The sequence below is a fragment of the Rhinolophus sinicus genome, chromosome 14, assembly GCF_057876585.1.
Source record: "Rhinolophus sinicus isolate RSI-liver-muscle chromosome 14, RSI-T2T, whole genome shotgun sequence".
In the NCBI taxonomy this organism is placed as follows: Eukaryota; Metazoa; Chordata; class Mammalia; order Chiroptera; family Rhinolophidae; genus Rhinolophus; species Rhinolophus sinicus.
The window spans coordinates 111,222,659-111,244,219 of record NC_142514.1 but is presented as its reverse complement, the minus strand read 5'-3'; the positions used below and the strand labels follow the sequence as shown (position 1 = coordinate 111,244,219).

At 36.4% G+C, this 21,561-nt stretch overlaps 1 protein-coding gene across 2 annotated transcripts in view; it reads left to right on the top strand.

Annotated features, from left to right (window-relative positions):
* DDX10 (DEAD-box helicase 10) overlaps positions 1 to 21,561 on the top strand; it is a 292,846-nt gene that overhangs the window by 257,647 nt on the left and 13,638 nt on the right. For both annotated transcript variants that reach the window (XM_019714905.3, XM_019714904.3), the window contains exon 17: positions 8,711 to 8,847. In XM_019714905.3, coding sequence (XP_019570464.3) covers positions 8,711 to 8,847 — 137 coding nt within the window. The remainder of the gene's footprint in view (positions 1 to 8,710; positions 8,848 to 21,561) is intronic.

Here is a 21,561-nt window from a genome sequence, read left to right as displayed (position 1 = left end):
TTCCCAGTTTGCACAGTTCTGTTAGTAATGATGATAAACATTATTGTAAACTTCTTCACGTTCTTTTCTCATTTAATGCTCACAATAACGATGGATGTTAGATGGCAGTGTTTGGATTACATACAGATACATGTACTCCCTGAGTGAGTAAATTATCTAAGAATATACAGACACTGGTGGAACTATCAAATCAGGGTCTTGGGATTCAAAGTGTTCATTATTGTGAGAAGAATGGCAAACCGGACTTGTAATTTGTATTTTATTTAATACTTAGTGTAACTTTTCTCTGGAAAGAAGAGAAGGAGAAGTAAAGATGAATGGAATGCAGTATTATTTAATAGGATATTACAAAATTGTAGCATTCTCAGTATTCTGTAAGGTTCTGGGAGATATTCATATATTAAGTAAACAAGTGAGTAAGCAATTTAGGAAAAATAATAAATTTTGTGCAAGGCAGTCTTAGAAGAAATGTAATTTTTCTAAAAGTCTTTAAATTAAAGTTAAAATGCTGAATCATAGTTTCTTTTGCTGTGCTGTCGCGGACTACACTTATTTTACAGCAATGCTCAGTACACAGTAAGTGTGCAGCCAACAGGTGTTGAGTGAATATTCCAAATTCTGAAGATACTTCCAGATTTGGGACTTGCTCTTTGAGGCTGTGAATATTCATGTGACAGTCCTTTGTCTGCCATTTTTAACTATGTTCATTTCATGTATAATTTATAGTGTCTCTTCATAGTCCTTCAATCAAACATTCCTGTTATTTTGGAATGCTTGGAAAACATAAAGAAGATACCGAGTGGAATTCTGTTAAACTCCACCAAATTTAAGAGGGAAATTCTGTAAACAGGTGGCCTTTGCCTAAATTTTCCTACTTGTTCCCTTGGATATTGCTTTTAGCATTCTCCAATATCCCACGACCCCTTTGTCTTCTCAGATTCCTATATGATTAGGTGGCCAGAGCTGAAATGCATTACCTTCCTCTCATTCGCTACTCCTGTCCTAGAAATGCTGGCTGTTTGGAAGGACAGAGGTGTTGAAGAATCCAGGGCCCTTAATAAAAGTTGAGGTTTTTAAGTACAGTTCAGCCAGTACATACTAGAAGTGCACAAAATACACACTTTGACCAGGTACCAAAGAACCAAGTACATAAATCAGCATTAGGTCCAACATTACCATTATGGAATAAATTTCTAGGACACAGAATAAACTCAAAATATTCTGAAATATTTCTATTAGTTTTACAACATTACTAGCAGGAACAGTGATTTCATAGCACTGTCAGCTGCTCCTGTGTTTACTAGTTTGCACATTTGCCTTAGAAGATAGATGCTCACTTTCTATCAGTGAGAACAAAATGTATTTTGTTCCTTTTTCTCTAAAATTTTCTTCACAATCTTTACATTGTTTTTCAGGATCAGAAATAGTTTATCATGAATTTTGAAATATTTCCTCAGGAAATTTTGAAGTGTCAAAGTTGACAGTCTGCTTTTTAATTCATACAGTATGGGAAGACTTCTTTTTAACAACCCTAAATAGAATTAAATAACTAAAATCTAAATAGAATTTTTTATTTTTAATTGAGGAATATTGGGGAACAGTGTGTTTTTCCAGGACCCATCAGCTCCAAGTCAAGTCATCATTTTCAATCTAGTTGTGGAGGGCGCAGCTCACTGACCCATGTGGTAATCAAACCAGCAACCTTGCTTTAAATGAGCACCGCGCTGTAACCAACTGAGTCAACCGGCCGCCCCTAAATAGTATTCTTAAGCCTATTTTATTCTTATGAATGCTATATTGCATACAGGAAGGCAATAAAGATAATCCTTTATGTTTAGACTTTGAATTAATTTCTTCACTAATAATCACTGGCTGACCAGCAAGCATGCCCATTCATTCCTTCATTCATTGCATGCAATATGGCTTCCGCCTCCACTCCCTAGTAAAGTAATTGAAATTAAGTCTCATTCCCTTTTATTTTATAAACATTTAAGGCCTTTGGCCTAATAAAATTTACTGTGGTGCTAAGTGATGATCTCTTACTTTCTGTATAGTACAAAAAAATAATCTTTTCTTTCACCCTCATATCAACCCTCCTCTCCATTTCTCAGAGATGTTCTAGAGTTCTGTAACATTGTTTTTTAATAAAGCTTCAAGTGTCTTATATTTCTCATTGAGACATATTTTGCTCTCTCAATTTTAACAGGATTTCATTTGTGTTTTTGCTTTTGCTATGGTTGTAAATGTCTCAGAAAGAAAAAGAAATAAGGAAATACAGCATGTATTTTATGAGCCCTGGTGATTGAAAGTTGGCTGGATGTAGTATAATAAAAAATATACTTGGTCTTTGTGCCTGGTTCCTGACAACTCCTAAAACCTTTGGAATTTCCTAATAGGACTTTCTTATTCATAAGGAGCCTGTCCAGCACTCATGAGTTTATGCTAATGAAGTGACTCAGGGTGGGGTCTCTAGACAGCTTCAGAATGGGGGCTGGTCACCAGAAAGACCAAACCTGATTAGAGGATGGGAACTTTAAGCCCCACCTCCTGGGAGGAAGCTGGGGCTGGAAATTGAGTTACCAGGACTCTTGAACAATAAGATTCCACAACTTCCAAGTTGATGAATGTAATGGTGTGCTGGGAAGGTGGTTCACCTGGAGAAGGCACAGAAGCCCTGCACCCCACCCTTCTCTATACCTGGCTATGCATCTCTTCCATTTGGCTGTTCCTGGGTTGTGTCCTTTAATAATTAAACTGGCAATCATAAGTAAAGCACTTACCTGAGTTCTGGGAGTCATTCTAGAGAGTTATCAAATCTGAGGGAGGCAGAGGTGAGAATCCCTGAATTTGTAGTCAGCCAGGCTAAAGTGAGGTAGTTTGGAGAACCCGTTTGCAGCTGGCTTCTGAAATGTGGGTTTTCTGGTGGGACTGAATCCTTTACCCGTGGGGTCTGTTCCAACTGTGCATAGTGTCAGAATTGAATAGAGTTGTTGGACACTCACTTGGCACTGGAGAATTGGTGTTGAAGAGATACCACGTGTTTGGTGTCAGAAAATACCATAGACCAGAGAAGAGGAAGTAGAAGAGGATTCTAGTAGAGAAACAGCAAGTGGGAAGACTGAGGTGACAAGGGGCTTGACTTGTTCCAGGACTTAAAAGAAAGTGTGGCTTAAAGAGTTGGAACCAGATGATACACAGTCAGATTTGAAACTTAACTTTTTTTTAAAAAAAGCAACATTTTATTTACAACACAGAGAATTGAAGTGATCAGGAGGACAGGAAGAATGGTTACAGGAAGACTCACTAGGAAGCTGGTGCATTATTCATGCAAGAGAGAAGAGAGGCTTGGGGGACAAGGGTAGTGAAAGTGGAGGTGAACACACACAAATTGACGTAGAGAGCACCCCTGTGTGTTTTATGAACCTTAGAAAATGTGCTTAATGCTGAAGAAATAATTGTACAAACAGCAAATCCAAAGTTTTAATGGTAAAAGTTGAGATTCAGAGTGATTTAGGAGAAGACCTAGCATAAGTCCAGGTTCGTGTGACATTGGTTACTTTATTTAGTCATCTGAATCAGTTTCTTAATTTTGAAAATGGGAGCAATAATTCTTTTTCTTCCTGCTTCATAGGATTTGAAGATCAAGTAAGATAATTATGTCAGAGCCCTTCATACATCTGTTGTAGGACATGGCCACTTGTCACCTGTGTTTCTTCCCATCATCAAAACTGAAAACAGTATAACAGCTAGCTGGGTTACATTTCTTTTTTGGATATTTTCATCTGCCCTACTTATAATTGAGTTCTCCAAATAACTATTTTAGGAAAAGTCATTCCTATTTTAGGTGAAATATTTTCCACAGAAGTTCTGAAACTACATTTCAGGAACAGCCAGTTCTTAAAGGTGACCCTGATCTCTTTGTGTGACCTAGTTTTTTTTAAAATAATTATTATTTCCCAAGGCCTTAAGAGAGGAGTGTGGATGTGACAGTAGTGGTTCTTGGTTCTTGTTTTGATCTGGGAGGGCGGAGAAAGATGGGAGCATGATTAGTCAGTTGAGGGAGAGGTAGTTGCAGCTTTCTAACCTGGAAGTACCTGAAAAGAGAGAGGCATGTTGATGGATCCATAATCAATACGCTACATGTTCGGAGATCTGTGAGTTGAGGGCAGCATCCTGTCAGATGTTAGTTGTTTAGCAGGGCCGGGGTAGTCAATGCAGTCTTGACTGGCTGTTCCCTAGAAATAGCAGAACCTGGCTTTCATTTTACTGCTTATGTGGGTAACTATCCTAGAACAGTTTCCTTTATCATCAGGGCAGGGACTTTCTTACTCACTGAACATATACAATTATGCTTCTGTGCATGTTGATTCTCGAATAAGTATATTATGTACCCACATTGCCCATGGAATCTAGTTGGTTCTCCCTTCTTAACAGCTCTCATACCTGTCTGTCCCCTACCTTCATGTCCATTGCCACGTCCTTCATTGAATCCCTCCTCTCACTTGGATAACTGTAGTTTTTAAACTGATATCCTATTTTCAAATATTATACCCTCCAATTGCCCATTCCATTGCTGCCAGGGTGCAGTATCTCTAAGGTACAAATTTAATTACTCTCCTGCTAAAATACTTAAGTAGTTCCCTTTTACTGACAGAAGTGAGTCTCCAGCAAGGGTGTCCTAACATACTGAGGTGTCACAATCAGTTGGGAGGTGATAGGTATATCAGTATTTGTGCTGTCTTGCATGAAAATTAGGTCAGAAAGAGATAAAAATGATTGTGCTGCCATATTTATAAATTATTTTTTAAATGATTCATGAAATCACAAGGATAGAGACAGCAGCTAGAATGTCCATTTTCTTTGCTACCTTGTATACCATGTTTCCCTGAAAATAAGACCTAACCAGAAAAGAAGCCCTAGCATGATTTTTCAGGATGACATCCCCTGAACATAAGCCCTAATGCATCTTTTGGAGCAAAAATTAATATAAGACCCAGTCTTATTTTCGGGAAAACACAGTAGCTAGAAAAAGCATACTTCTAAACTAGACCTCCCCAGAAAGGCACAGTACTTTTCTCTAGAATGTGTTCATTATGGCAAAATCCTCTTGACTTAGTAACTTTTATTTATGCTTTGTGTTTGTTGTAGATTCTAGTATTTTTGTTTATTTTTAAATAAGCAAAAGGCATTAATAGAGGCCCATTATACTTTTCATAATAAATATAGTATATATTTTATAGTTCTATATTTCTAATCATTCAAAGAATGAACCAAAAGATAAAAAAGATCACTATAAAAATTTCTTTTTTCCATCATCCCTATCCTTTTAGAGAAGTTATGTTTTTGAAAGGGGTGATTGTCAACTTAAATTCATTTGTCACTGTCATGAATTGAGGAGTGTAATAAAAGCTAAAGGGGCATATTAAGTGGTATTAGGTGCTAAAATAGAGGTAAATGAAACATTCTGTTTGAGGTGTCTGAATACAGATCTCAAAGCCAACAGAACAGCTAGAAATTAGGGGAATCCCCAGAAACAAGGAAACTGCAGAAGGTGAGACCAACTCTGCCTAAATCCTTGGCTGAGTGTCACATTTCACAGGGTAAGGGAGAACCACAGGAAATCAGGCTAAAAAAGCAGCAAATAGAAGCCACAAGAACAAAACAGAGATATAAGCAGCTGAGTACCATGGGTTAGAAAAAGTTTGCAGTTTGAATCAAAGCAAGATAACTATTAGAATACAACTTCAGTAGTCCTCAGAAAAACCAGACAGAATTGAGTGTTTTTATATTATCTACAGTGCCTAGTTGTCTACAAAAATATTTACATGCAGTGAAGGAGGAAAATGTGATCTATGTCCAAGAAAAAGGCAATGGAAACTCTCAGCCCAGATTTGAATTTAGCAAAGACTTCCAAGCAGCTATTTTAAAAATATGTTCAAAGAGTTAAAGGAAAATATAGTGTGAATGAATAAACAGGTAGGTAATCTCAACAGAGCTGTGTAAACTATATTTAAAACTTTAAAACAAAACAAAAATAAATGTGGAAGTCCTAGAGCTGAAAAGTACAATTATTCTTAAAAAAAAAAAAAAAAAATTGCTAGGTGGGCACAAAAGCAGTTTTGAGATGTCAGAAGAAAGGAACTGCAAAACCTAAAGACCCAGTAGAAATGACCCTGTCCAAAGAATAGAAAGAAAAAAGATTGAAGAAAAATGAACAAAACCTAAGAGAACTGTGAAGTAGTCCAATATACCTACTCTTGTAATCATGGAAGGAGAGATGAGAAAGAAGCATAAAAAATATTTAAAGAAATAATGGCCCCCAAAATTTCAATTTAGTAAAAACCATTAATTGATAGATCCAAGAACATCGGAGAACCCCAAGAAGGATGAATACAAACAAAACCATTCCTAGACATATCATAGTCAAACTGCTATATAATAAAGAAAATTTTGAAAGCAACCAGAGGAAAATGACACGTTTTCATTTCAAGGAAAAACCTGAAAATTATTGTTGCTAATTATAAAATTTGAACGTTTAAGAAAAATTTAGAATGTTGGAAAATTTTATTTACCAGTATTTCTCAATTTTACTTTGGAAAACTTGTAATTATTAAAAGCTTTCCAATACTTTGAAAAACATTTCTTGTGATATTGATGGTGATATTAACAAACATGATTTTTAAAAATATTGTATAATGAAATGTGTCAACATATGAAGATCCATATAAGGAAGATCTGCATAGTTAAGTGAACCAGTATTTTCCAAATAGCAAATGCATGATGTTCCGAAATCATTCACTGATAAAAGAGCCATTCAAAATGCAAAGTAGACCAATGGATTTTAATGTAACAGCACAAAAAGATTATTGATATGGCTTCAGATTCCATATTGCAACTAATTTTTAAGAAACTACCACTCATAAAGATTTGTTGTGGTATCAAAGAAGAGTAACTGCAATTATCTGAAAAGGCTATTATTAAATTACTACTCCCTTTCCCAAATACGAGTATCTGTCTCTGTGAGACTGATTTTCCTAATATACTTTAACCAGAAAAAATCAAATGCAGACGCAAACTTGAGGATTTAGCTATCTCCTTTAAGTGAGACATTAGAGTAATTTGCAAAAATATAAAACAATGTACTTTTATTTCAGAAATTACAGCTATTTTTCATTAAAATATGCTATTTATGTTAATTAGTAGTGTTTTATTATTTTAAATGAATAAATTTTTAAAAACAAATCTTAGTTTTCAATTTCTAATACAGTAAATGTCAGTAGCTCTTTAGAGTCCTTCATACTTTTTAAGTGTAAAGGTTACCTAAAACCAAAAAAGTTGAGAATTTTTTTGAGTCTGCCTCTTCACCTTCAGACAGCAAATTCCTTTGAGAGCATCAGACTGGAAATTGGGAATATCTTGTAGCTCAGACTAGTGTTCTTGAATATATGATGACATTCAATTTTTGCTGATATTCTTGATTATTTTCAAGTAGACATATAGTATGCGTCAAGTGTGCTGCTTACTGCTTCTGATGGCAGTCTTTTTCTTCCCCTCCGATATTTGTTTCCAGACATTTTATTTTTAGCAGGGAGCTTTACCAGAAAAGCAGTAAGGGAATTTTGCAGTGGTGACTAATCCTTGTTTTCTTTACATCTTCCTCCTTTTGTTATGGTTAGAGGTTATGAAGGGAGAGTTGTGCAGAAGTGTTAGTGGAATTCCACAGTGGCCTGCAGTCAATTGCTACACTATGTTGAGTTGTTTTCAGTGTCTGGAAAAGAGCATTAAACAGTTGAAAACAAAGAATCATTGAAGTTTGTCTTGCCTGGTGTAAAGAATTACAAAGATGGCAACTGAGAGAAACTTATCCAGATTTTTTCTTGTTAGTCCTACTTATAATTTGTTAAAAGCATGTGGAAATGCTTGTTTGTGTTTCTTATCTACTAAGTAACAAAACCAGTGTGCCAGAAATAAATTTGTTATAGGGGGTATTTATTACATAAATGTGTAGTAAGTTTATTTTAGCATTACTTTGTTCTTTGACAAAAATAAACTACCATAAAAAGCAAAAAAATGCCATCTGCCAACCTAGTTGTATGAAACTGGATAGTCCCAATTTCTTCAATGTGTTACTTTTCTTATCTCTTGGTATTCCTTCCCTTTTTCCATTGTTCTTAGTGACTTTATACTTATAATTGAATGTAGAAGACCCTTTACTATTAATGAACTTGTATGTATCTGATTGTTATTTTAAGACTTAGATTATTATGGTTATAAAATGATCCAAATCATCAGACAAAAAGAATGTCTGTACTCTACCTTCTGGCCTTTTATATTTTCACCTAATATTTTTGGTAGTTTTGAAATTTAAATGTGTGTGGATAGGAGCACTGAAATAACTTTATTTTATACTTTTTCCTCTGATAGTTGCGTTATATAGAAGTAATAAAACTGACAGTTTTTCACCATATTGTTTTTCAGTGACTTAATAGTCTTTTGGAACCATATTTTATTTCATTTTATTTCTGAAATGATATGAGTTTTCTTTCTCTTTGCAAATGATGATGGTTCTGAAAGTCACATAGAGGCTTTCACCAGAATAGAAGGCTTCTAATTTGAGGATCTCAATTAGCGGGTTATTTATTTGGTTCTACAAATAAGACCTGATTATCGTCTATTTTCTTAAACCACAATTTCGCTTGTGTTTTCTTAGTCCAAAGATGAAGAAGAAGCCTTTCTGGATTGGAGCGATGATGATGATGATGGATTTGATCCAAGCACACTTCCAGATCCAGACAAGTACAGAAGCTCTGAAGAATCAGATAGTGAAGATATGGAAAATAAAATTAGGTATGTTTTTACCATTGGTAGCATTAAGTATATGGGTCTTCTCCTTTTAATCCAAAAGATGTTGTAGAGACGAATGTTTCATGTTCTCATCATCATTTTAAGGGTTCTGTTATTTTTTCTGTAAATCCTGTTAACAGATATAACAGTGTTGTAAAAGTTGTATTTTTCTTTTGCTATTCTTTTTTTGTTATGTCTTACTTTCTGAGTCCTTTATGCTTAAGCATTTGATGCACTGGGGTATATTTAATGCAAACAGGCAGAATTTTATTTTGATTTCATTTTCAAAGGACACTGTTGAGAATGTTGTTAAAAATGTCTCTCTGAATTTTAAATACTTTGATATAAAATTAAGTAACAAATACATAAAATAATGAAAAACAGCCCTTAATAATTTCTCTCATTTAAAATCTGTTCATTTGTAATGTGGACTTATTTGCTACCATGTCAAAAACAGATGAAGTGTGATGAATTGAATAATAGTATGACTTGCTCAGCATTTATTTTCAAAGTGCTGTGTATTAGATAAGATTGAGATTCTATTGGTTTAAAAGTTGAGGACATTGTTTTGCATGGACATTCTAAATCAATGCTCTTGTTTAAGAGAAGATAGGTACTAATGACAGATGAAGTTAATATGATTGAGGAAAGAGCAAGCTTGATGGAGCCCCAAAATGTTAGCACAGGTTTAGAGTTGGAGAAATAGGCCACAGAGAGCTATAATATGGTTTTAAGTAAGAACAACATTATGGAAAGATCTCAAAAAAATTATCTCCTTAGGAGAAAATGCTATATGAAGATCATTTCAGAGTTACTTTTCATTTTATTCTTGCGTTCATTGAAACATAATTATTTTGTAATTGTGAAGTGACATCCAAAATGCAGTCTTCCCAAGTGATTCCAGAAACTTGAGACATTTGCTATTGGACACGTAGGTAGTGGACATAATGCCTTTCTAGTATTTGCCGACTAGGTAGTAGAGTAGACATAAGCTTTACTAACTCAAGAGGCAACACAGATGAAAACAATTTGATTAGGATTTACAAACATATGTATGCCATAACGGTTAAATAATTTAAGTTCAGGGCATAGTTCTAATCTTTATAAATTGACTTTTAAGAGTGAACATACACACTTTGCTTTCGAAAGTTCCTTGGTGCACATGTCGAGACCTTGATGAACTACCAATATGGTCAAGTTTGTTGCCCCTTCTGTTCTTATGTAAATGTTTCTCTTTCAGGGTGGTTTATGGGAATCTCATTTTGATAGATGTGATCTGACTTAACACATATGACTTTCTATCATTAACTTCCAAATGTTTCTGTGTAATTTTACTCTCTGGAAGGAACATTAATTGGTTCTTACAGTTGGTTATGCAGCCATATTTTGCACATCTATCTAACATACCTTTAAAACATAGAACCAGCCTTTGAAGTCATTGTCAAGATGTCAGCATTCCTTCTGTATCTGATTCATAAGGATTTTGTTCCTAACATTTTTTATGATAGTTTCTGATTCATCCATAATCAATGTACAGCAGATACTTTGTTTCATTCTCCAGGCATTTCGTACCCTCATAGTGACAGTCCCTGCTACCACATAGTTCATGTGACTTGTTCTCTAATAGCTTCATGTGTTTCATTCTCTTAATTAGCCTGTAAATGCTTTGTAGCTAGAAACTCTCTCTGTACCAACACTTCCAGCTCCAGCCTCTACTCCTGTCCCCACCGTTAATGTCATAGGCCTAACGAAGACCCTGAAATATTTGAATTAATTAATTGATTGATGAAAGAGATTTATAGAGTAAAAAGAAATATAATGATGAACAGCTATGCAGTTGGTCTTAAAAGCTTAAATGATATAGGAGATGACAGAATAGATGGTTGGAGAATCGGAAGCCAAGTTCAGATAGTGTAATGGTGGTGGACAAGAAGGTAGAAGTGCCTTAGGATGCCAAAGCATCTTAACTTAAAGATAAGGGTTCAGATGGAAAATATTTAAACATTACATGAAAATTTAAATAGTTTTAATGGTAAGCACAGCTGGTAACTCTGCATTAGTGGAGATTGAAATGAACTGGTAAACTTGTTTTAAGCTAAGGAAAAAATTATCTTTTGTTGAAAAGAATATCAGCAGAGCTTTATTCCCTTAGCCCATTTAAAGGGATTCTTAGCAGTTTGTCTTTTGTCTATCAACAGTGACTATATATAGTCTACCACTTCTTCTTATAGATGAAGAAACCAAGGCGTAATTTGTCTGCGATCACGATACAAGATAGGGACAGATCAGTGTGAATTGCCGATATCAAATTGATTGCCTAGTTCTAATATTCCAATCAGGTTATATAGCATTACTCTAGCATTAGGAGAGGTAGCGCAGGAAAACTTCCTGAAGATAAATTTGAGGTCATTTGGCTGAAGACCTGATCCATGCACTGCAGGATAGATTTAACTAGACTGTGGTTTCCCAGCTTTAGCATTATTGACATTCTGGCCCAGATAACTCTTTGTTGTTGTTGGTGGTGGGGGCTTGGGGATGATTGTAGATGGTATAACATTGTACTTGGTAGAACCACTAGCACCTCCCAGTTGGGACAACCAGAAATAATCCTTAGACATTGCCAGATACCCCTTGGCGAGCAGAATCTCCCACAGTTGAGAAACACTGAACTAGACCCAGGGTGGCAGGTATACATTACTGGTGCTTAATTTCCCCATCCTTCATCCAGAATAGGACTTGTCTATCATTCCTTTCCATTTAGCCCAAGCAGTCCTTCCCAGTACATCCTCTATCAATCAGCTATGTTTGCTACACCAGGTGAGACCTATGTGCTATTCCTGGAGTAGAAGGCAGGGTTTAGGGTAAGTTACAAGCAGTAGTCTACATGTGAAATTTTTGTTTATACTCTTATTTCCATTTCCCCCCCTATTCCTTCTCTTTTAAAATTACTTCAGTAGCAATGAATAAAGATATATGTAAACTAAACCCAAAATTGTTTTGGATAAGAAAAAGTATTCACAAGTAAATCCATATACACTAGAATTTTGACAGTAATAATTGCTAATGCTATTTATGTAATATTAGTGCCAGTACAGTGTTCCCAGTGTTCCTGTATTGTTCCCGTTTGGCTATATCTTTTTTCTTTGTCTCATAAACATGACTAGATGCTAAGATTTGTGATGTCGACTTTAGAGGGTCCTTGCCATGTGTTCATGGATTTTATTTGATGCATTGTTTCTAACTTCCACTCAATAATTGTAGGAACAGCTAGAGTTCCTGCCTCTTGGTCATCTTTGCTCTCCCAGTAGGTTATTCTCTGAGTATTAACTTTGCATTTTCAGATATGAATTTTCTCTTAAGGGACTAGATACACTAATTAGAAAATGGCTGTTAGTCCCAAAATAACTAGCATGAGCTAGTTTACTTACTTTGAAAGTTTTCTCTGGGTATTTCTTTTTCCTTCACCTTGGTGACATCCATAAATATTCAATATCGGTAACACTTTTGTGTCTCTACATGGAAAGACACTTAGTAGGAAATAGGCAAAAAAGTGCCAGATTTAATGGAAAATGACTGAATTTGGGGTCAGTAATTCCTCCTCAGAGAGGTGTGATAGGGTTTTAAAGAGTTTGTACCTCTCTCCTTCTCAGCTCAGTCAGTGCACAGCCACAGTAGAGTTTAAACCATCCCCAACCCTCTAGAAATATCAGAATTGTCGTCTCTCACACCGAGATTCCAGAGGGATGCTGATTTGCGAGATTCAATTCCTTTAAGTCAGCATGACAAAAAGAGATGTCTTGCTTATGATATGGTCCCAGGGACGATGAAAATAATGTGGCCCTGAGTTCCTTTCAAGGACTTTTAAGAATGCTGCCATTAATAGTGCCATTATTCTCAGATACAAAGCTGAGAAGTAGAGGGAATGGGTAATCTACCCATAGTACAGAAGGATGTCATTCAGCTGGGTTGTCAGCAGCAGATGCCCAACTTAGTCGGAGGCTCTAAGCATTTGTGTGCTTTTTCAAAACAAGTATAGAAGGGAGACTTTGCTTTGATGCTCTCCAGTTTCTTTCCTCATCTTTATCCTTGTTACATATTGGTCCAGGATGTGTTTTACGCTGTGGCTTTCACTTCTGGTTTCCCCTTTGGAACTGTGAAATTTAGCATTGGTAGAATTAATACAAGATGTTACAATTTGTTGTTATTGTTATTAAAATAGAAACAGAACAATTTGGTAGGAAACCTAGCTCTTTGTTGCAGTGGCCTTCGTGACATAGAATTCATTGGTCTGCTAGGAACTATATGGAATCATATGTTCTGGTCTCCAGTGAGTTTTCATATAGGCTTTTATACCTTTTGAGGAAAAAAGACCTCAAATCTTGCAATGGTCTTTTTGCTCATACGTGACTTTTCATGTCTTTATCTCCCAATTAGTCCATATAGTGTAGTTATACTGCTTTCACAATAAAAAGATTTTGACAAGTTTCTGTATGTGGTGCCAAGAACTGGAGTAAGAGCCTTCGGCATTATTTAAATCACATTCTACTTAAGAGTTAAAAATATCCACTTGATCTGTTAGTCTCTAGTTTGTAATATTTCCTCTATCCATTCTTCCAAGTAAGAATTTTTTAAATAACTATCATGTGCCAGTCAAGGTGATTTTAGGTACAGAGGATAAAACATTAAGCAAGAAAAATACTTTCCTGCTTTCATAGTTTTTAGTTCAGTGGCATTTACAAGTTGCCCAGCAGGAACTGCAATACGATATGATGGGTGTAAGTGCTGTGATTTGTACCCAGGGGAAGTAGTGGGGAGGAGGGGAGGTTGGGAATGAACTTGGAGGACACCTAAGTGATGGACCTGCTGAATCTGAAAGCGCTTCCTAAAGGGAGGTGACATCAAAGCTAAATCTGAAGTAAGTTTAAGTCTTAGCTGAGCAAGGAGAAGGGTAACCACCCTTCTAAAGACTGTGGCCTTTGACATGAGGGAAGAGTGTTTTTAACCAAATTATAATTAAACCCACTTTCAATAAAGTTGTTCCTTTTAGCTGTGCCTCATAAGCTGAGAGATTTGGTTCTGAGCATGTTATCTAAGATTAATTTTTGTATATATAGTAGCATTCATCATGTTTGGTTTACGGCCATCTTCCTGTGAATTGCTAATGATGTGAAAATTTGCAAAGCGTGGAATATGATGAAAAAGAGCAGCTGGATGTTCCAGATATTCATTATCCAGTCAAATTAAGTTTTTAATATTTATAATCTTAACCTTTTTCAAACAATAAAACAAGGAAAAGGTTGTGGTTAGACTCTTCCTGACTTATATCAATCTTTTCTTCACAGACCATGGTCTCTGGCTAAGGCAAGTTGCTTTATAAAGAATTATTTTATGGTGTGGGGTGTTTGGTAGGTGGCACAGGACCAATTAATTACATCTGTAGTTTGTACTGAGACTATTGGCACAATTTAGACATGGTAACTTCTCTATGGATTGATACCTTTTCCTGTTTAGAATGTATGTTTCACATCTAATATATTTAAATAGCTGTTCTTTTTTGCCTAGTCTGACACAGCTCTGAATCAAAAGACTGATCAAGGATTTTTGTCTGTTTTTTCATTTGTTTGGAGTTTTTGTTTTGCTTTTAAAATCTGTTCCATATGAGTTGACTGTTTTTGAGGAAATTTGGCTATTTTTAAGATGAATCTCTTACGTGGAGGAGATGGACCATTTTCATCTCTGTGGTTTCTCCTAATGTTGTTCTGTGACATCGCTTCAGTAAACTGCCCAGCAACTACTCTTCCAAGATGTTATAGTCAGCTTTGTAATATATGGATGGCTTTTCACCTGAAAAAGAAATGGGTATGAGGCAAAGATGAATTTCTGGGGAAGGAAAATTCCCAGAAAGCATGTCCATTTCCTTCGTAACTGTATTTGATTGGGGCTGGGTATGACATATTATATATTTTATATAAATTCTAGTGGAATTACTGGTGCCAAATACAGGAGATGATTTTTTAAAAAGGATTTTTCTCACTCAAAGTCTAGGTGATTGTTAAAAGAAAAATACTTATTGACTATAGTTTCCACTTACTTGAATCTCTGTTCATTGGTGAATCTTAATTGTGTGTGACAGATGTGGAAAGAAGTCCAGTCAGCTTAATGGCATATTGACAGTTGTGTTTGCCATTCTTTGCTTTTACTCTTTTTAATTTCAGGAGATTTATTCCTGATTCCTGTATGTCTGACAACTTTCGAGAGAAAAATCTCGATCATCTCTTCTTATTTGCAATATACAATTTCCATGAACTATCAAATTTCATAGAGCTTTTATCAGAACTTAACATGAATTGTGGATGACAGGAGGAGTTAATTTACTTTAAGTTGTGTTGCTTTTGTCTTTCTCCATTTTGCCATTGTCCTGAAAACAAGACAAGAATATCCTGTGTGATATATATATAGCATAAATAGAGAAACTTTCCAAGTCAGATTGTTGGGGTGGAGGTGGGGAAAGGCAATATTGTTTGCCTTTGGACTTTTAGGGGAAAGGTTTCTACTCATTGAAGGAGGAAAGTATTATTTTGGGGGGAGAGGGTTGGGGAGAGGAGGGCATATTTTCAGAATCTTAGGGTTTCAGAAGCACCCAGATTTGACCTTACTTGCAGTCTTAGTTTTTGCCCTGGACTTTCTACTTCTCTATCATGTAGCCACCCCACTGAAGAACTGTCACTCGATGACAGTTATGAGTTTGTCATGTTTCAGAAGTGCTAGGATCTCTAAGAAGATGGATGAATAGCTCAGGATGCCATGAGGCCAAGAAGAACCATCTGTCACGGGTGATGAACCACCTAGTAGGGTTCTCTTGGCTGCTAACCTCATGGCAACTTTGTTTCTTCTGCCAAGACCGTTGAGAATGACGCTTTCTTAGTACCATCCTTTTTTCACTTCTCATTCCTTCATGTCAATTGCATTCATACCAAAGGATTATATAGCATTCCATCACTTAGCTACATACATCCTAATTCCTTATCCACACCCCTTTTGGAATTTCAGGTTGTAACCATGCTTAGGTTTTTGGTTCTTGTTTGGTTTTGTTTTTGCCATTATAAGGAATTCTTTAATAGACAACTTTGTTGAAGATTGGGTTATCTCTCTCTCTTGAAATCATTTGAAGAACTTGTGGAGAGTAAGACTAAATCATAAAACTTAACTTGAATATTGAAACTTATCAGTGAACATAGTTGAGGATAAAAGCTGATGTGCTTCTGAGAAGTACAAAATGTTCTACATACAGATTAATAGTGAGAAAAATATGTAATATAAACCCAACCTATATGGTTCTTTATGTTTTGTTTTGTTTGACCTGGGGAAGAGAAATAATTATGTATGTTTTCTGTATTGCTGTAGAGCAGGGATTCTTAGTTTAGACTCTATGGATAAGCTGTAGGAAGATCTCAAACATCTTACAATTGTTCACAGAATGATGGTGTGGGTGTATAGACACTCCCATGCATTTATCTGGAAAAAGGGTCATGAGTTTTCGCCCAGTTTTCAATATGTTTATGAACCAAAAACAAATAAATAAACATTGGGGACCAGACCTTTTTGCCAATCCCAAATGATGTGCGATTTTTTTTGAAGGAAACGTACAAGTACCTGGATCATGGATCAGTCACGTGATTGCAGTCCTCTGCCTCCTATTTCCTTCTCACCACCCCCAACCTTTTCTGATTATTAGAATTCTGATCTGAGAAGGCATCTTCTGCTCTTGCAGTTATGTTTGTAGGGAACTCTGAGCCAATAAATCTTTTCTTTGACTAAATTGTTTTTAATACCGAGCAGCTAGAAAAAAGCTGTGAAGGACATGACAGTTTTCGGTCCCATATCTATGTGCAGTAGACTTCACTGTCAGAGGAAGCTGGGCAGGTTTTATGGGATGTACCGCAGTGATTAATCTTCATTAGGAGTGTTGCCATGGCCTCGTAAATTAAAATTTATGATGAGGGGAAAAGTCTCTAGTACAACATATTTGAATACCAGAGTGCCAGCGCTTAAGAATAGGTGTAAAGATTTCCGAGAATTTTTTTAATGGTCTCAAACTCATTTTTTATTATTAGCTTAAAATTCTTTAGAAGAAGGTCTAAGCTTATGAATGCAAGAAGGAGAGTTTTATACAAATAGGGGCACAAATTGGACATTCAGGTGCTGAACTCTTGGTAGCTGTCCACCCACAATTTGGCAGCACATCGTAAAAGGACACCCAGAGTTTCTGTATGAGTGAATATTCACCGTTCTCCACCTCTGTCCTCAGCTAGCTTGCAGCTAGGTCAGTCCACAGTTTCACCTGATTCCTTTTCTTTGCATTCTGTGATGGAGAGGGGGAGGGAGGGGGAGCGGGAGGGGGAGAGGGGGAGGGCGAGGGGGAGGGCGAGGGGGAGGGGGAGGGAGAGGGGGAGGGGGAGGGAGAGGGAGAGGGAGAGGGAGAGGGAGAGAGGGAGTCTTTGGAAAGCTACTGCAGTATACAGTAAAGAGAGTGTGCTTTCTTCCTGCAGCAACCTTGTCCTGGTTTTTGTTAGATTTCTGAATGGGCTTCTACAGTGATATTGGTCCTCTATTTCATGTTGTAACACACATAATCACACACACCCTTAATTGTATATGAATAAACGAAACTCAGCCGCTACGGAAGTTAGGAACTCTGAGACAGGCATCATGATACTTTCTGGCTACACAGTCTCTTTTCCATTGTCAGGCTTAGAGAATCCCCGCTGATTTCAGCTGCCATTTTATAACAAATTACTGGAACTGCTTGTCCCAGCGTCCTTGGATGTGTAATGCTCACTCCACTACACAGTGTTTCTGGAAAGCCCTACATATACCAGGGAAGAAGTTGACAGGTTTTCCAAGCAGATCTTTTTTTCTATGGTACCTTGTTTTACAATCATGTCAGGTAGCTCTTGGAACATTCTCGAGGCTTGAATTAGTGGTTCTAAGTGCATCATCCTTGTAGCCCAGGGAATGTGGTTTCTGTGTTACAGAAGACATTCTGATCTCTTTTTAACTGAAGTTAATTCACACTTTATTTAAAGTATGCTGTATAACATGCAAGATCTTCCTGTTCATGGCAGGTACTAATGGTTACGTTCTTCTTTGTGTAGTGTATCATCCATCCCATCCCTTGCCAAGTCTGTAAGTCTGTTGGCTAAAACTTCCTTAGGGCCAAACAGAGAATTTTCAAATCAAGTGGAATAAGACCTAGTAGTTTCCTCTACCTGGAAAAATAAATCAGTGAATCAGCCTCTCTCCTGTTGCCTTTCTGCATCAACACATGGGAATTTAAACTATGTCTGCTCCTGGTAGGATGGTCTCAGAATCATCTGTAGAACAAAAATAGTTGTTGTAGCAGGTATAAGGTATGAGGTACATGAGGTTCTGTGAACCAGGAGACTGAATGCCGTGCCCACATGTCCCACTGCATAGAGCTTGGATATAGTGGTCTACGTGCCATGTTATCGTAAACTTTGCAGATAGGAGTTGTGTGAAATGAAATCTGTGTTTGAACAAAGGCAGGAGACTTGGCCCCGTGGGAAAACTGGCTTTTGGAGTCAGATAAACAGACCTGAATCTTAAGACCTGTATCTTTTCTAAGAATCTTACTTCCTCTATAAGTTGTAGACCACAGACAAGTTACTTAATCTCTCTGAGTGTCAGTTTTCTTCGTCAAATGAAGATAATTCTTATGTTTCAGGGTTATCATGAAGCTCTAATGAAGGTAAAAAGAAAGCAGAGTATGATATATAATAGGATCACTAATTTATGGTAATAATTTTAATTACTAAGAGCAAAACTGTGGTAAGAGTTTTAAAATGAGTTACATATATTTACAAGAATAGAATTTAATGTTCTCTGGGAAATCTGCTTTCCATTTTTTGCCTCGTCAGAATCATTCATTAAGCCCCAGATATGCAACATGGCAGGCCCTCTATTCAAAACAGTCTGCAAAAATATCCTACAGACTATGATGAAATGATGAATGTTATAGTGAAAATAATGTCAAGCAATATATCACATTCAGCATGCAGGCAGAGAGTACCTATCACCAAATTGGAATACGGGAAACGCCTTTACCTGTCTGTTCTTCAACAGTCTCATTGTGCAGGCACTCAGTAAGCTCAAAGCTTATTATGTTCCTGGAATAGAGCAATAAAGAAGAGAGACTAGATCCCAGCCCTCATAAAGTTTATACTCTGGTGAGGGAGACAGACCATAAAGAAATAAAAAGTAGAAAAGATATGGTGATAAGGGCCATGAAAATGGTAACTGTAGGTAATGGGAGGAATTGGGAGATTTCACTTTATACCGTGTTTCCCTGAAAATAAGACCTAGCTGGACAATCAGCTCTAATGTGTCTTTTGGAGCAAAAATTAATGTAAGACCTGGTATTATATTATATTATATTATATTATGCTATGCTATGCTATACTATACTGTACTATATTATATTATATTATACCTAGTCTTATAGTAAAATAAGACCAGGTCTTATATTAATTTTTGCTCCAAAAGACACATTAGAGCTGATTGTCTAGCTAGGTCTTATTTTCAGGGAAACATGGTATAAGGTCATTAGGAAAAACCTCCCTGAGGTGAGACCTGAAGAACTATTGAAAGCCTTCTCTTAAATAAATAAGGAATAATTCACCCTAACATTCTAACCATGAATTCGTTTGACATTTATTAAAATTTAAATATTTACCCTAATAGCATAATCATGACTATATGATTATGCAAGTTTCTGCCAGAGACGATTTCTCAGCTGTTTTTCATCCACATCATCCTTCAACCATGTGTCTGTCCTGACAGTGATGCTAGTTGGCTTCATGGAAGGTGATGAGGGTAAGAAACAGCTGCTGTTCTAGTCCACAAAGTGGCAACGCATTGGAAAGGCGTATGCCAGCGTGAAGTTTATGAAAACAGAAGAGTGAAGTTGAGATGGTCTGAGTACTCCAACTGAAGACTGGAAAGTAATTCATGTTTTAAATTAAAGCAGTATGTTGTTCTTTGGGGATAAAAGGAGAAAATGCTAATGTGTTTTTATGCTTAATAATTTAAGTTATAATGTGTGGATGGTATCAACTCTTTTGAACTATGCAAATCTTTTTATTAATAGACTTTTTTTTTTAGCAATTTTAGTTTTCATAGTAAAAATTGAATGAAAAATCGAGTTCCCATATAACCTTTGCCTCCCCTACCCCACACAGCCTTTCCTGTTACTGTTTTGTTACCATTTGTTACACTGAACAACCTACACTGACATGTTTATCACCCAAAGGCCATAGTTTACATTAGGGTTCATTCTTTGTCTTGTACATTTTATGAGTTTTGACAGATGTATAATATGTATCTACCATTACAGTATCATACAGAATAGTTCCAATGCCCTAAAAATCCCCTGTGCTCCACCTAGTCATCCCTCCTTCCTTTTCCTCCCACCCTTTCCTCTCCCTGTCACCCAGCTCCTGGCAAGCACTTATCTTCTTACTTTATCCAAAGTTTTGAGGATGTGATTTAGTCAAAAATCATACAGTATGTAGCCTTTTCAAATTGGCTTCTTTCACTTAGCAGTATGCTTTCAAAATTCGTCTGCCTTTTCATGAACTGAAAGCTCATTTCTTTTTTTATCACTAAGTAATATTTCATTGTATGTATGTGCTACAGTTTGTTTATTCATTCATCTGTTGAAAGACATCTTGGTTGATTCCAAGTTTTGGCAATTATAAATAAAGCTGCTATAAACATTCATGTGCAGGTTTTTGTGTGGACATACGTTTTCAGTTTCTTTGGGTAAATACCAAGGAGTGTGATTTCTGGATTGTATGAAAAGAGTATGTTTAGTTTCGTAAGAAACTGTCAAACTGCCTTCCAAAGTGGCTGTACCGTTTTACATTCTCACCAACAATAAATGAGAGTTCCTATTGCTCCACATCTTGTTAGCATTTGGTGTCAATGTTTTAGATTTTAGCCGTTTTCTAAGAATTTGTATAGTTTAAAGAAAGGTGTTTTTTATTAAAGTACTGTAGTCCCTGACAATCAAATGTTTTGCTTTTGAATTTTTGTTACACGTGGTGTGAAATCCTGTCCCCAAAAACATGACATTCCAAGTTAACAGAGCCTTTCCTTATGAATGGGGTTGCCCTTTGAGGAACCTTCTTCCCAGTCTCACAAAGCTAAGGGTTCTTGTCTGACATAAGACAAATAATAATAATAATAATATACTTAATTTAATAAAAACAACAAAGACTGTTGTTGCTGAGACCCTTCACCGATCAGAGACCAAGAAATCCCTCCCTCCTAGAATTTCTGTCCTAGATGCTTATCCCACCAAGGCCTGAACTTTCTAATATCCCTTCTTGACTGCCTTAGTTCCCCAGGAATTCTTTCCATTGGTGGTTCCACATCATTAGGACATGCGCTCAGCAACCAGCCTGGGTTATGATGGTTTTATAGTTCTGTTCTTGGATTACTCTGGTTCAGTAACCTAGTGTGTTTAATGGGTTTTAGATATTTGCCTTAACCTCATCTATCATTTATACCACTTTTTTCTATGAAAAGGTGTTTTGTACCTTAACAACCGACTTAAAAACTTTTGGAACACAAGCATCTTAGGTTAAAAGGCTGTCTTTTACCTTACATGATACAGCCCAATATAACCCAACTAAC